The sequence below is a fragment of the Neophocaena asiaeorientalis genome, unplaced genomic scaffold (assembly GCF_003031525.2).
Source record: "Neophocaena asiaeorientalis asiaeorientalis breed wild unplaced genomic scaffold, Neophocaena_asiaeorientalis_V1.1 scaffold150, whole genome shotgun sequence".
NCBI lineage: Eukaryota > Metazoa > Chordata > Mammalia > Artiodactyla > Phocoenidae > Neophocaena > Neophocaena asiaeorientalis.
The window spans coordinates 9,226,203-9,242,145 of record NW_020176571.1 but is presented as its reverse complement, the minus strand read 5'-3'; the positions used below and the strand labels follow the sequence as shown (position 1 = coordinate 9,242,145).

Sequence of the window (15,943 nt, the reverse complement as noted above, 5' to 3'; positions counted from 1 at the left end):
ATTTTCTTTTTATGCCAACTGCACAGGTTTAAGAGCCTGTGGAGGTGAGACATCAATTTCAACCACCTTTCCTCTCTGCTCCTGTTTCTCACCATCGAAGGTCCTGCAAACAGTTTGTTTTGTTGGTATGTGGTGGTCTGATTCTTCCCTCCAGGTCACTCAAAACCAGGATACCAAAAAACAAACAAACAAACAAAAAAAAAAACAAAAAAAACCAGGATACCTGCAGCTTCATGGAGGATATTCCCCTAGGGATGGCCCAACCCTGCCTATCCCAGCCGCTTGCCCTCTGCTTTCCACCTTCATCCCCCTGCTAAGGCTCCTCCCCGCTTGGACCTGTTCTTCCAGACTCGGCCCTTTTTGCAAAGTCCATAAAGTACTTTATTGTTTTTTCCATTAAAACCACGGGATTGGGACTTCCCTGGTGGTCCGGGGGTAAGACTCTGCACTCCCAATGCAGGGGGCCCGGGTTCGATCTCTTGTCGGGGAACTAGATCCCACGTGCATGCGCCAACTAAGAGTTCACACGCCGCAACTAAGAGGTCCGCATGCCACAGCTAAGACCTGGAGCAACCTAAATAAATAAATAAATGAATGAAATGAAAAGAACTCCACAGGATTAAGTCTGTCTTAGCCCTTCTCAGCATCACCCATCAGAATCCACGGTTAAAATATAACAAACATCGCAGGAACCCTCTCTGGGGTGTGTATTCAAATTCAGAGTCAAGTTTTAGGTAAGGTGATGCTCCATTAGATTGTAATATGAGGAAATCCATGATTTATGTCAATGAATCAAGGATTGGAGTATAGCATGAATTTGAGCAGAAAGAACCTGGAATCGGGAAAACCAGTTTGAAGGTTGTTGGAAGCGTTAGGAGGTAAAAGCCTACATGGGTTAGGGTAGCGGTGGAATGGATCAGAAAGCACTAGAGAGACATTTAAGGGGAAGGATACACCTTGGCAAAGGTATATCAGAGAAATAAGGGAGGGAAAGACTGGGAGATGAGAATGAGATTTCAAGGTAGGCAGTAGGCAGCTCTCTCACTGCTGTGGCCTCTCCCGTTGCGGAGCACAGGCTCCGGACGTGCTGGCTCAGCGGCCATGTCTCATGGGCCCAGCCGCTCCGCGGCATGTGGGATCTTCGCGGACCGGGGCACGAACCCGCGTCCCCTGCATCAGCAGGCGGACCCCCAACCATTGCGCCACCAGGCAGTGGAGTCCTAACCACGGGACTGCCAGGGAATTCCCTCCAGTGATAATTAGATGATGGTAGAGTGTGAATTGCCAGAGGTGCTCAAACATCAAAGAAAGGTCCTTTGAGTAACAGAGAAATCAACAGAAATGCTTTCCTTGAGGTCTTGAAAATTAATAACTTGTTGATGGTTAAAAAAAAAAAAAGAAAGAAAGTCCAACATTTAATAGTGTTGGCCATGCAAAAGCTCAGGGAGCAATGTTAAAAACAAATCATCCAGAGACAAAGCATTATTATTTTGAATAATTTTATGATTATTAGAGTCTTATTCCTATTCACACCTGTCTACTCACCCACAAGTGTCCAGCAGATTTAGTTCATAGCTACCATACTGAAATTGAATACACATCCCTAACAGGAAGAAAACTGACAAGCAGGTTCAGTGGTAGTTTCGATGGAATGACCCCAAGTAGTTTCATTTTCAGAGGTTTTTATGCAAGATCTGGAAAGGCCTGTTGAACCAGTAATTCCTTTATTCATGTCTGTGTGGGCTTTTTCCATACCTTCATCCCAACACATCAACAGTTAGCAAAACTCTCTTATTAATCACATCCTTCCGTTTCACGTGTTTTGTTCACAAGAATGTTGCCATGTCTGGGACGTCTGGGGCAGCATTACAAAATACCTATGCACAAGTTTTTACAATCCAAACTGAAGTTTCATCATTCTCAAATTGCCCCTATATTGCTGTTTGCACGTCCTAGCCATTTGCAAAACTGCATTCTAATTCCTTATCAATTAACCTACTGGTATCAGAGTATACCCTACCTGAATGACTAGATTGTTGGGGCCATAAGATCTAGAACCCCGTCTGCATTGCTCACAAATGACAGTAGGTGATGCAAGGTGAGTACTCAAGAAATGTTTTCTGGATGAATGAATCTGTCAGCCTTGTTATTAACGTTGTCACTCTTGTGGGCCATTATTTTACATTAGGAATATACTTGGTCTCAGAAGAGCTAAGGGCATAACTCTGGAGTCAGGCTACCAGGATTCAAATCCTGGGGCAGCTCTTGCTAGCTGTACAGCCTTTCAGTTCTTTACCTTCTTTATCTAATAATATGCGGTAATTACAGTGTCTACCTCATAAGATGTTTGTAAGTGTGATAACACATGTCAAACTGTACTTAGAACAATACCTAGTAAGTTTTCCATAAATGTTAATTATAATTATCATCTTTAAATATCCACATTTATTTTCTAACTTTATTATCTAAATGTCATTTTATTTAAGCATTTAGAAAAGTATTGTTCTGTAATGAAATGTTGACAGTGTGGTTTTTTGTTTGTTTGTTTTTTTTGCGGTACTGTTGTGGCCTCTGCCGTTGCGGAGCACAGGCTCCGGACGCGCAGACCCAGAGGCCATGGCTCACGGGCCCAGCCGCTCCGTGGCATGTGGGATCCTTGCGGACCGGGGCACGAACCCCGTGTCCCCCGCATCAGCGGGCGGACTCTCAACCACTGCGCCACCAGGGAAGCCCCGACGGTGCAGTTTTTAAAATTTTAATTTTATTGGAGGATAGTTGATTTCCAATGTTGTGTTAGTTTCAAGTGTACAGCGTAGTGATTCAGTTATACATATACATATATTCATTCTTTTTTAGATTCTTTTCTCATATAGGTTATCCCAGAGTATTGAGTAGAGTTCCCTGTGCTACACAGTAGGTCCTCGTTGGTTATCTATCTTATATATAGTGTGTGTGTGTGTTCATGCCAATCTCCTGATTCATCCCTCCCCCACCACCCGCGTTTCCCCTTTGGTAACCATAAGTTTGTTTTTGATATCTGTAAGTCTGTTTCTGTTTTGTAAATAAGTTCAGTGCAGTTTGAATAACAAGATCAGTTTTAATAAATGTCCCCATGTCAACCAGGGAAACGGGCACAAGAAATTTGGAGCCTAAAAGAAAGATTTTAGATATCACTGCCCTTCCCCAACTCCCTTTACACAAAAAGCTTCTCCCAATTACAACTGTTTTATTAATTTAGCAACTGGATGCGCACAAATGCTGGAACAAGTCCTGCTGTGGCTGCCCTGTGCTCTTGAGAGTCAGAGGCCTTGGCCATGACTCATTGCTAAAGTTCTGGGGCAAATCAGGTTGCAGACCTGCCAGCACTCCCATCCCTGGGGTTACACTGGAAACACAGAATGGGATTAAACGTCATTCTCTGCAGGCGTAGCTTCGTATGGACGAGCTTTATCTGTACAGGCAAGACCACGTTGGAGGGGCTTCTCTCCACAACCCAGTGCTAATGCCAGTCAGAACTGGGGGATGCTGAGGGTCCCTAAGGTTCATTCCTGCCCCTTAGGGGTCTCGCTTCAACAGCACAATTTCCCCTCTTCTAAACAGCTCTCTGGTTGCTAAGGGATTCTTTCCAGATCTTAGGGCTCACTCTTTGTCCTAGTCCAGACCACAGCAGGGTTTACTTTCCTCTTATGAGTTTGCCAGGAGCAAAAAGTAACAATTTTCCAAACTCCTGTCAACTCAACGAGGAGAGATTTATTGCAATTAACTAAAAGGTTACTTCTTATGACAGGAATACCATATGCTTTACCAAAGATATGGTCCCAGCTTGTGGCTGGCCTTTGCAAACAGCCAGGATCCTGCCAGCACAGCCTTTTTTTTTCTTTTTTCCGTTGCACAGTCATTAACAGTGCAACATCCAGGGATGTTTCCAAGATGCGGACTCAGGCTGGGACTCAGATAACGAGATTACCTCCAGGTTACCTTCAGCAAAAGTTCTCAACTCACTGCAGCAACCACTGTAGGCTCTTTGTTTGGACTGCTGGCCCCTCGACCCAATGTCCATCCTACTTTTTGTCCTTACAAACCGAATCCTAGGTGTTTTGGGAACAGCTAGTTCTTAGCTAAAAGTACTACATTTCCCAGCTTGCTTTGCACGGTTAAGATCAGTGACTTGCCAGGTGAAGTCCCGTGGAGACGCCTGGGAAAGTTTTGCCTTCCTAATATAGATGCTGGCCCTTGCCTTCCCTCTCTGCCTCTCTCTAGTGTTTGGGTTTTGTGAAGCCTAATTTGGCTGATTCTGGGATTCTTTTCAATTACTTCTCAGGTTATAATTATGTTCAAAGGTTTGAAACTGCTGGAAGTCTGATTTCTAGATAATAAGAGAATTCCTATACATGAGTTGATAACTCTTTAAAAATTGATCTAGGGCTTCCCTGGTGGCGCAGTGGTTGAGAGTCCACCTGCCGATGCAGAGGACGCGGGTTCGTGCCCCGGTCCGGGAGGATCCCACATGCCGCGGAGCGGCTGGGCCCGTGAGCCATGGCCACTGAGCCTGCGCGTCCGGAGCCTGTGCTCCGCAACGGGAGAGGCCACGGCAGTGAGAGGCCCACGTACCGAAAAAAAAAAAAAAGAAGTTGGGAATTCCCTGGCGGTCCAGGGGTTAGGACTCCGTGCTTTCACTGCCGGGCCCAGGTTTGATCGCTGGTTGGGGAAATAAGATCTCACAAGCCAGCATAGCACGGCCAAAAAAAAAAGAAGATGTTTGAGGACTGGGCAATTTATTTCAATAAAGGGAAGGACTGATTTTGCTACAATGGGAAAAAAAATGTGGAATTCAAACTTTGCTGCATTTAATGGTATCCCCATTTATCTCTGCACAATGTCTTTCTCTCAACATCTCCATTCCTTCTACTTTCTTTTCACGCCAAGGCTTTGAGTGAGAAATATATCAAGTTGACAAATTGTTTGACATATCTGATCTACAGTGCCTTCTACACCACTCTTCTCTCTCTTTTTTCTCCCAGTAAATACTTTTGACTTTGACATTTACCACATTGGAAATAACAGGCGCCTGAGGACAAATGCATCAAAGTGATTAGAATCAGAAATGTCTGCTAAGGATTATCTTTTTAATAGAGTAGAATGTAGCTTTATTGAACCCTTGAAATGCAGAACCAAATGAATCTCCTTTATTGTGAAAGAAAACAATCCACAGGATTGTAAACCCCAGAAACCAGCAGAAGCACTTAAACCTTCAATATGAACATATTTATTTTTCGAACTCGGGTATTTTTCTCAAGTACACTTGTAATCTAAATACCCCTTTCTCTTCTTCCCTTTACAACATACCATTTCAATCTGTTTTACAGAACGAAGGCCTTAAGGAAAAGCCTTATTCACATTCCCACAAAAGAAATAAAGAAAATGCTTGTCTCTAGGATCCATTTAACTGAACTTGACTTAAATCCTGGTAGAGGCTTCCATCTTTATAACAGACACATAAGAGGATAGATGCTCTTTCATTATCAACAGATTCCTCTTAATATGGTTAAGCAGTTCATTAAGTTATTCAAATGCATCTACTGAGCTCCTATAACGTGCAAAGATTTGTTCCAAAGTAGACACCCTGCCTTAGATGTACAGTGGGTCACTGAAATTATAACTTCAAGAGTTTAAGACTTCGATACATGCAAAATACCCTAATAATATGAAATGGTTGCTGTTGCTGAGGCTGGGGCTGGGGCTTCCAAAAATGCCCAGTTTATTTCTGGGGAACAGCTCAGGCACTGGAAGAATATAATTTAAACTTAAGCATTAATAAAAGATTGTACCTTTATAACATAACACAACCCTGTGAAGTACATTCTGGTCATCTAAAATGCTAGCATCTGTGCCAGGCAATCTAGGAAATGACACCGGTTTAAAAAAACACAACTGGTACCAAATTCAGAATAAACCAGGATACAGACCCATTGCCATTTATAGGAAAAATAAAAATATAGAAACATCAACCCCTCTCCCCAGCACTGAAATTACACTTCCTCAGACACCCTGCCATCATTGGGAAGCATGGGGGTCAACTGGGTAAATTTAAAGCATATTAGATAATTAAATAATACAGCCAAGTTTTATTGTGCATGTGGTCCCAAAGACTTTTCAACAGTACATTTGTAGGAATGGAAATTGAAGAAATTGGAAGTATTTTCTAAGAGACAGTTTACAGATTTCTTACAGCTCCCAAAGTGAAAATATAACACATCACCGTCATAACACAAGCTAATTTGTCTATCGCCCATAAAACCCAACTTCACAGGACATCAGGCTTCCAAGTGCTTCCTTCATATGCCTCTAATTGGTTTTTTTCCCCCCTGAACGAAATAGGGAAGGCTTTTCAGGTCAAGTGTTATCTGCTGGCAAAGTCTTGTACCTTCAGGATAGATACGCTTGCATCATCTGTATATTGACAAGTCAAGCCTCCATTTGTAAGCTTAAATTCAGCTCCTGGTCTCTCTATTCAGAACTTCCCACATTTACTTAAAAGGTTCATTTAAAACACTGGGGGGAAAAATTCCCCTCTGAAGGAGAGAGACTTATTCAAGGAAAGCAATGCTATTTTCAGCTCATGGCCCACCTTAGAAAGGCAAACTCAACTTCATCTCCCGAGAAGAACCTCAGTAGTCTCCCATTCAGCAACTTGCTATTCCTATTATTTTCTAATGTTGTGGTTAAATAAAATTAAAGGTTAATAATAAACGGTAATTAAATAAGAAACTTAAAATAAATAATTAAAAAATGGTCTGGAGGTTTTCAGAGAAGGAAATAAAAGTCGATTTCCATTAAATTCACATTCCTTTCTGTACCAGTTTTTACAACGAGTGGGCAACACTGCCCTCTAAAGGGCTGATACTGTTACATCCCTTAGTTCACCTGGCAGGAAATTGCCCCAGGAAGCATTGACACAGCCGTCCCCATGCACCTTCTTTCTTTTACCTCTGGGACACTGTCCTTGACCTTTTGTGAATGACTCTGAAGACCACGGAACCCAGAGAGGCTATAGACTTCGTGAAAGCTCATCAGAGGATCAGAAACCACCATCCCTTGCAGCGGTTTTCAAACCTTATCCGGCATCAAATCACCCCAAGAGCTTGTTTCAACACAGGTCGCTGCGCCCCACCTCCAGAATTTGTGACTCAAGTCTAGAGTTGAGGCCAAGAATTTGCCTTTCTAGCAAGTCCCCAGGTGACGCTGCCAGCCCAGGGGGCCACACTTTGTGACCCAGACACTGTGCTTGGCACTTTATCTCACTTAATACCTCCCAACAGGGTGAGGTTTTAGCATCCATTTTACAGACCAGTAAGCCAAGTCTTAGACAGTAAACCCAGGACTAACTCAAAAGCCATTGCTCCCTTCTCTGCGCTATGATGTCAGTAAACGAAGCTGTTAGTCATTTCCTCTTCCTTGGCCTCAGTTTCTTCTGCAAGGGGGTGGGACTTAGGTGACCATTTAGTTGGTTTCCCCTCTCAGAGTACCTTGGAGGTCTGGATATGAAGACACCCAGGAAGGTCCACTCCATCTGCAGGCTGGATCTATGAGTGGGCACGCTGAGAGGGGAGGGGACACGTGTTAGCGGGAGGTGCCTCTCTTGGGTTCTGAACCCTCCTACACAGTTCGGAGAGGGTCTGATTTGCTCTGGATTCTGGATTTCTTTGTACTCAGAAACTCTGGCAGAGAGGTTTTAAAGCTAGTGTCTCCTCTTAGAGGTTTTTTGAGGACTTCAAAGCCTAGTGGGGCTTGGAGAAGACCCAAAGGGTGGCAATGTCTGCAACGCTCTCCAGCCTCGGCTCAAACCACTGTTCTCAAACTGTTGAAGAACAGTTTTTCTCATCCTTTGCATTCAGCTCCTAACCCAACTTGGTGTTTTCCTGAGGGAGCTACAAATCTGGAGCATCCCATGGGGATGGTTTCTGGCCCCGGTCATTAAGGGGAAAAGATATTCTCAGAAAAACAGCCCAGCGGACTGGTTAGCAGAGATCTTGAGGTCGTGGCCACGGCTGCTCTTCGTGTAGAGCTGGACTCTGGACTCCAGTTGCTCGCTGAGCTTGTCCAGAGCCCCGGTGCAGGACTCCAGGCTCTCGGCCAGTTTCTGGATCTTGGCCTTCAGCACGGCCTGGCTAATCCTGGTGGCACCCTCGGCCCGCCTGGGGATGAGGAAACCGCGGGAGCCAAAGAAGACGATGAAGTAGACCGAGTTGTACAGCGCGATGGACGCGTTCCTCCCGCTCTGCAGCAGCTGGCGGTCCCCGCGGCCCTGCCCGCGAAGGAAGAAGTCGAGGCAGCTCAGGATCTCGCGCATCTGGTCCTGGCAGGTGGCCGCGATCTCCTGCACCCGCCGCAGCTCCCGGGAGTTGCAGAAGATCAGGGAGAGGTCGGACGTGATGGTGACGGCCCCTCCGGCGGTGGCCACCCCCAGCCCCACGGCCGACGCCAGCAGAGAGACCCCCAGGGTGACGGGGCTGAGCGAGAGTCCCACGATGGCTGCGACCGCGCCCGCCGCGCTCAGCGAGCTGCCCGCCACGTTGGCCGCCAGGGAACGCCGGCGGAGGCGCTCGAGGCGCCGGGCCACCTCGCGCAGGCGCAGCAGCTGCCCGTGCAGCATGCCGCGGCGGTCCAACAACAGGCCGTGGAAGCGGCGCAGCGCATCCGCGCCTTGCAGCTCCCGGGCCTCCGGCCCCTCCATGCCCTGCGGGGACACGACACGCGATTAGCCCGGAGTCAAGCCCAACAGATGCTTCCACCCAAGGGGAAACGGGTCATTTTCCAGTGAGTCATGTGTCAAGTTCTGAAAGACCCGTTCTATAATCTGGGACAAGTCCTCCAGTTCTCAGGACCTTAAATCCGAGTAAGCCAATAGGAAGAATGCTCTTGTCCGCTTTTTCTCCCAGGGTACGCCAAGGATGGATTTTCTTATCTGTTAAATAAGGGAGTGTTAAATAAGGCCTCTTCTCTGAAAGGTGACACTTTGCAAGCCTTACGTTGTACCCCTTTACAAGGCCCTTTCCTTACATGAAGACTGGGATCCTAAGAGTTTTGCAATACTCTTATTGCAAAAGGGTTGTTTTCTTCTTTTTCTCTCTGATGAGTGAAAAACACAAGCCACCAAAAACTCAAAAATCACACCGTCTATCAAGTGTAAGGAAACTAATCTTTCTAAGTTAGATGCGCACCTGAAGCAACTCTTCTGCTTGTTTTTTTTCCCCCCCGTCTCTTATCTTAGAATCAAGCCTAAGATGTGGTTTGCGCCACTAATTAGAGCTCATCGGGTCTTCAGAAATTTCATTCTTTGATGTGTGCTTAATTAAAAATAAATTACATTAAATTAGCACCACTGTGTCCCTTTATTATGAAAGCTTCCTTTAAAAAGTGAGGAACGATTTTAAAAGTGGCCAAAAATTTTTTAACAACTCACCGAGGGCTACCTGTACCAAGTTGAAATGAAGCCAATTGAAGATGACTGACAGAGAGAACTGTCCATCCTGGGTAAAAGTACATCCTTCCTAGTTGCCAAAAATCCCTCCCTTCATATCCACTGTACTCCTTATTATCAGGAACTTCTTGGAAGAGGCACAGAAGCCACAGAAATGGAAGATTTCACTACTGTGAGATATCAGGGCAGAAATCATCATTCTCAACTGGAAGATGAGGAAATCGAAACACAGACACATTCTAGATGCAGCTGGTTCTTCAGAGCCCAGTCTAGAATCTTGGTCTTCTGACTCTTAAGTCTTCACTTTACTTGCATGCCTCCATAATTCCACCCACCACTGACAAATTTACAGATAAAGACACCTCTGAGCAAAATGAGACAAAGTTACTCAAAATATATAACAGACCAAGGATATAACCCGAGTATTACAAGTCCAATGGCTATTTTTCAGACAGCATCCCTCTGGCCTCCCCACTTACCATTCACTTCGGGCGATCTCCGGGAAAGAAAAATCTGAGGCTGTTTCTGGATGAGCACGCTTTATAGTTCCAGAGAGCCAATGACTGCACTGGGAAAGCCTTGTCTCATTCTGAGAATTTGCCATTTCCTGTCCTGGCCCCTGCTGCCTCCATCCAGAAGGATGTGACATGGTGGAAAATGACACACCAGCCTCGCAGCACATCCCGTATTTAGGAAATGAACATTGTGTGTTCGCTTTCCTCCAAACGCAGGAAAAGAACCACAGGCTCTTCCCCAACTTGAAACAAGTGTTGTCATTGTCCCAGGGGGCATACCCTGCCTTTCCTCTCCTCTCCTGAGAGTAGCTAATGACGTTATCTGGTAGGACATCTAACGCACCCCAGGCTGACCAATTATAGTGTTTCTTGAGAGGCTACCATTACAAATTCACTTTTTAAAAAGAAAAAGGAAGGAGGGGATTCTCTTGTGTCTAACGGAGCCACTCGCAACCCACTCCTGTGTTTTAAAAGAAGCACCGTGAATCTGTGAGCATTTGAAACACGTGGTTCACTCTGCGCGCAGCCCTCAGAATGCAAAACCACGCCCACAGGAAGTGCTGCGTGCAGTTTGGGGCATCTCCAGCTGTGGAGAAGATATTGGAGGTCCCAGAAAGGGCACACCTCAAGCCAAATGCGTCAGAAGAATCAATGGGGTCAGGCTGCACAAGGAGCTAATTATACACTTTCAACAGCAGCAGGGATTCGGCTTCCTGGGTTTTCATCTGAAGCAGCAATTGTAGCCCAGGCAATAGTTATATGAATGCATTCTACCCCACGTAATGAAGCACGGGCTGAAGGGCAATTTTCTGGATCATTCGGGAGAGGAAAACGTGTATAGCATCTGTGGATGCTTTCTGGGGCAATCACATAGGTGGTGGCAGTTCAGCCTGGAAGCTTCCTACCACAGGGTCCCAGATATATCATCCTTCTTCTAACACTCTTACCTTCAAATAAGGAAGGCCAAAGTGGATTTAAACTTAAATAATTATTGTCTCAGATCTCTGGTTCATCTGGAAAACCTTAACAGCCTTACCTTTCTGGAACACAATTAAATCCACCACCATTATAACTAGACATTGCACTGATCAATACCATGCCATTTGCTGCTCTCACAATCACGGTCCTTTTGAACTTGATTTTTCTGAATTTGATCCAAGTCCAAATATTCTGGTAACAGCTCCTCAAAGGATAAACATAACCCTTAGTCAGATGCCTTCAGTGTCTGTCTGTGCTTTTGAGGTAAGAAATAGGAAAATGTCTTCCTCTGACCCCATAGACATAATCACTCCGATGGGAATGTAAGGTAGGGTGAACGGGGAGTAGGGTAGGCAGGAAGTGAGACAATGTAACCCTGATTCTCAGTTCCCATATGCTCCTCTAACTGCCCTGGACATTTTCTTGTGTGTTTTGGGTTTAGATGAGCACAAATAAATCTTTATTTCATGGATGGCGACTGTTGCTGGGACACAGAGGGGGTCATCATCTCCAGAGCATCAGTAACCATAGTACAGAACTAGGAAGAAGAGGAGAAGGTACAGGAGAATGGACAGCACGGGTACTGACCTCAGCCCACATCCTGCAATTTGTTTTTCTCTATGTTATAAAGCCATATTCTTCAGGTTTGTGGGGGTTTATTTGTTGTTGTTGTTTGCGCTACGCAGGCCTCTCGCTGTTGTGGCCTCTCCCGTTGCGGACCACAGGCTCCGGATGTGCAGGCTCAGCGGCCATGGCTCACGGGCCCACCCACTCCGCGGCATGTGGGATCTTCCCGGACCGGGGCATGAACCCGCGTCCCCTGCATCGGCAGGCGGACTCTCAACCACTGCGCCACCAGGGAAGCCCCAGGTTTGTGTTTTTATGAAGCAAAAGGGATTCAGTCATTTGACAGTTTGGGCTTGTTGCGGTTTTACTGCTTATAAAAACCTGCTCCTTCACATCATTTCTAAGAATGGACACTTGAACATAACACTTAGATTCAGTATTTATTTACTTTCATATATTTAAGCACAATAAGAAATTTGAGGAATAACTGAAGGTATTTTGATTAAAAGTGTTATATAGGCAGTTCCTCCCAAAATCTGTGGACTGCACCCTCAAACTTCTTTTCTAAATTGTTTTTTGGGCCCTTATAACACATCACCCTGGAGAGGTTCTATTGAAAATGGTGACTGACCTTCAGATTAACCTTCAGATCTGTTAAACCTATGATGCAGCTAAACCATACAATTAACAGTACTAGCTTGAAATCTGAGTCCTGGAACTGTAAGAAAATACAGTGCAGTGCAGGAAAGAAAACAGGAACAAAGCATAGGAATCTCTAGACTTCAGCCCTGGAGAACCTAGGTCCTGGAGTGGGGTCTGAAAAAACATAGGTGATTCTGAACTGCCACCAGGGCTGTGAACCACCTCTGTAAAAGCTGTGACTTTTCTGACCACTGGTTACATGGCAGCAGAAACAGTCCATACAGCTAGTAGAGAGCAGTTTGTAAGTTAGGTTTTACATAGCTAAGTTATTAATAACCCATTAGTTTGGGGCCCCTAGTTAAAACTATCACATTGTAAAGATAAAGTGATAATTACATTCTGGGCCTCCCAGAGATCTAGAGAGGCCTGGGCCACCTCCATTTTTTAAGGGTCTCAGTGAATTTTTTAAAAAAAGAAGAAATTTTATAAACAACAAGGTCCTACTGTATAGGACAGAGAACTATATTCAGTATCCCATGATAAACCATAATGGAAAAGACTATTAAAGAAAAGAATGTATATATGTATAACTGAATCACTTTGCTGTACAGCGGAAATTTTTTTTTTTTTTTTTTTTTTTTATGGTACGCGGGCCTCTCACTGCTGTAACCCCTCCTGCTGCAGAGCGCAGGCTCAGCGGCCATGGCTCACGGGCCCAGGTGCTCCGCGGCACGTGGGATCCTCCCGGACCGGGGCACGAACCCGCGTCCCCTGCATCGGCAGACGGACTCTCAACCACTGCGCCACCAGGGAAGCCCTAGCAGAAATTTTTTAATTTAATTTTTATTGGAGTATAGTTGATTTACAATGTTGTGTTAGTTTCAGGTGTACAGCAAAGTGAATCAGTTATACATATACATGTATCCACTCTTTTTTAGATTCTTTTCCCATGTAGGTCATTATAGAGTATTGAGTAGAGTTCCCTGTGCTGTACAGTAGGCTCTTATTAGTTATCTATTTTATATGTAGTAGTGTATATATGTCAATCCCAATCTCCCAATTTATCCCTCCCCCGCTTCCCACTTGGTAACCATAAATTTGTTTTCTACACCTATGACTATTTCTGTGGGGGTTTTATTCACATCTTTACTGGAGTATATCTGCTTTACAATGTTGTTAGTTTCTGCTGTACAACAAAGTGAATCTGTTATATGTATACATATATCCCCATATCCCTTCCCTCTTAAGCCTCTATTTCTGTTTTGTAAATAAGTTCATTTGTACCATTTTTTTAAGATTCCACATATAAGCGAGATCATACGGTATTTGTGTTTCTCTGTCTGACTTACTTAGTATGACAATCCATCCTGGTCGCTACAGCAGAAATTAACACAACATTGTAAATCAACTATACTTCAATAAAAAATAAAAAAGAAGAAATTTTAAAGCAAGATATAAAAATTTGTGGTTTATTTCATTTAATTGCAATGTATTATATCTTACAATGTCAATATTTTGCTATTCACAAGATAATCACAGATTTATAAAACAGTGCACTACATTGGCAGTGTGACACAAGTTTAAAGTGATGTGATGATGGCTTTTTCCTTTTAACCTTTCTCAGTATATCTCAGCGACTGTACATAAAACCCTTTTTGGAGACAATATCAAAAGTGTAAAATTGAGACAATTTGTGAATGTGAGATTTAGGCCAAAGATCTTTCATCAGACTTTCTTTTGTACTGGGTCCTAATGTGTACAGCCCCAAATAAACAAAAATAAGTTAAAATAATAACACACATCCACCTGAGGATCTTTGCCCATGTTTTTTGTAAATTTCATGAGCATGTAAGTGCTCTAGCACATAGTTAAACTCAGATTTGCTTGTTGAATTAAAGTATTTTGATCCCTTGAAGAAGTGTCATTATTTTCATAATAATTTGATGAACCTGGTAGGAAATATAGAGCTCTTATTCTTTTTTAAAATATTTATTTATTTATTTTTGGCTGCGTTGGGTCTTTGCTGGAGCGGGGGCTGCTCTTCATTGCGGTGCACGGGCTTATTGCAGTGGCTTCTCTTGTTGCAGAGCGCGGGCTCTGGGCACACGGGCTTCAGTAGTTATGGCACGCAGGCTCAGTAGTTGTGGCTCACGGGCTTAGTTGCTCCACGGCATGTGGGATCTTCCTGGACCAGGGCTTGAGCCCATGTCCCCTGCACTGGCAGGCGGATTCTTAACCACTGTGCCACCAGGGAAGTCCCTAGAGCCCTTATTCTGCAAGATATCTATGTTGCATGAGATCTCAACTATTATTGTCATAAACTCATGGAGCTGCACAGGAAAGAAAAGATCCAGTGAATATTGAACACCATGCATTTTCATTTCTCCAAATTGGACTCTGATCCTCATTAACGTACCCACACATCCTTAACCACTACTGTTTAAACACTGGTCTGTGTTCTTTTTTCCATTTAACATTCCTCCAGATACACACTTCTCCATGATGACAGAGTCCTCACCCCTGTCTTTTTTTTTTTTTTTTTTTGCGGTACGTGGGCCTCTCACTGTCGTGGCCTCTCCCGTTGTGGAGCCCAGGCTCCGGACGCACAGGCTCGGGGGCCATGGCTCACGGGCCCAGCCGCTCCGCGGCATGTGGGATCTTCCTGGACCAGGGCACGAACCCGCGTCCCCTGCATCGGCAGGCGGACTCTCAACCACTGCGCCACCAGGGAAGCCCACCCCTGTCATTTTTAATATCTATGTTATAATCCCATTATTTGCTTAGTCATTTCCCTATTAGACACTTGGATTGCTTCCAGTTTTTTTCACTATTTTAACTAGAGTTGCCGGGAACATCTGCGTAAATTTTCCCTGTTTGGATTATTTCTTTGGGGAGTATTCACAAACAGGAAAATATCAAGTGAAGGGGAATGAACATTTTCCTGGTTTTTGTTGTATGTTGTCATACTGCTTTCCGGAAGAACCAATTTATAATGCTTTTAGCTTTGTAAGAATCCCAGCTGCTGTGACACTACTCACAGTTTTCTTATACTCATGGTTAAGATTTTTGGTTTATTTCAGCTCCACAAACGTATTGAATACCTACATGTGCCAGACATCATGCTAGATTCTGAGGATAAAGAGCTGAATAAGATACCGTGTCTGCCATCCAGAATGGAGGCAATTCATTGGAAAGAAGGATACAGAACAAATAATTTCAATACCATGTGGGAAGTGCCAGGGATGAACGCACCAAGGGAAAGTGCATGCCTACAGAGCACTGGGTACAACCTTCTAGAAGCACTGATATTGAGCTGAACCTTGAGAGTTGAACAGAAGTGATTATTTGGACAAAAATTAGGAGGAAGAAGAGGACGAGCTAAGAGAACAGAATGGACAAAGGCATGGTGCAGCGTTCGGGATGCTTTAGGCAGTTTCCTATTGCTCAGCATAAAGTGGGAAGCTGGGGATGTCCAGGGATAAGGCTGAAGGGATAGGTAGGAGGCAAGTCATGATGGCTCTCAAATGCCATGTCGAGGAGAGGAAACTATCGAAGGCTTTGAATCTGTGGCTAAGGTTAGATTTGCCATCACTGACAGATGTGTGAGGGGTGGATTTCAGAGGCACACAGCTAAAAGCCAGGAGATAGTTAGAAGGCTGTTGAAGTAGATGAACAAGATCAGCATGGGTTTGGACAGTGTTGGTAGCAGAATGGAATGGATAATGTAAAATATATATTTTGGAAGCAAAATTTGGCAAAT

At 44.4% G+C, this 15,943-nt stretch overlaps 1 protein-coding gene across 1 annotated transcript; it reads right to left on the bottom strand.

The window, feature by feature from the left end:
* Window positions 1–5,250: 5,250 nt before the first annotated feature.
* APOLD1 (apolipoprotein L domain containing 1) lies at window positions 5,251–8,799 on the bottom strand. Its single transcript, XM_024733161.1, has one exon. The coding sequence runs from the start codon at window positions 8,732–8,734 to the stop codon at window positions 7,994–7,996; it is 741 nt and encodes a 246-aa protein (XP_024588929.1). The 5' UTR covers window positions 8,735–8,799; the 3' UTR covers window positions 5,251–7,993.
* Window positions 8,800–15,943: the final 7,144 nt, after the last annotated feature.

What these genes read in the sequence shown, in the direction of transcription:
- APOLD1 (XM_024733161.1), bottom strand. Translation starts at nt 8,734, where the DNA reads ATGGAGGGGCCGGAGGCCCGGGAGCTGCAAGGCGCGGATGCGCTGCGC.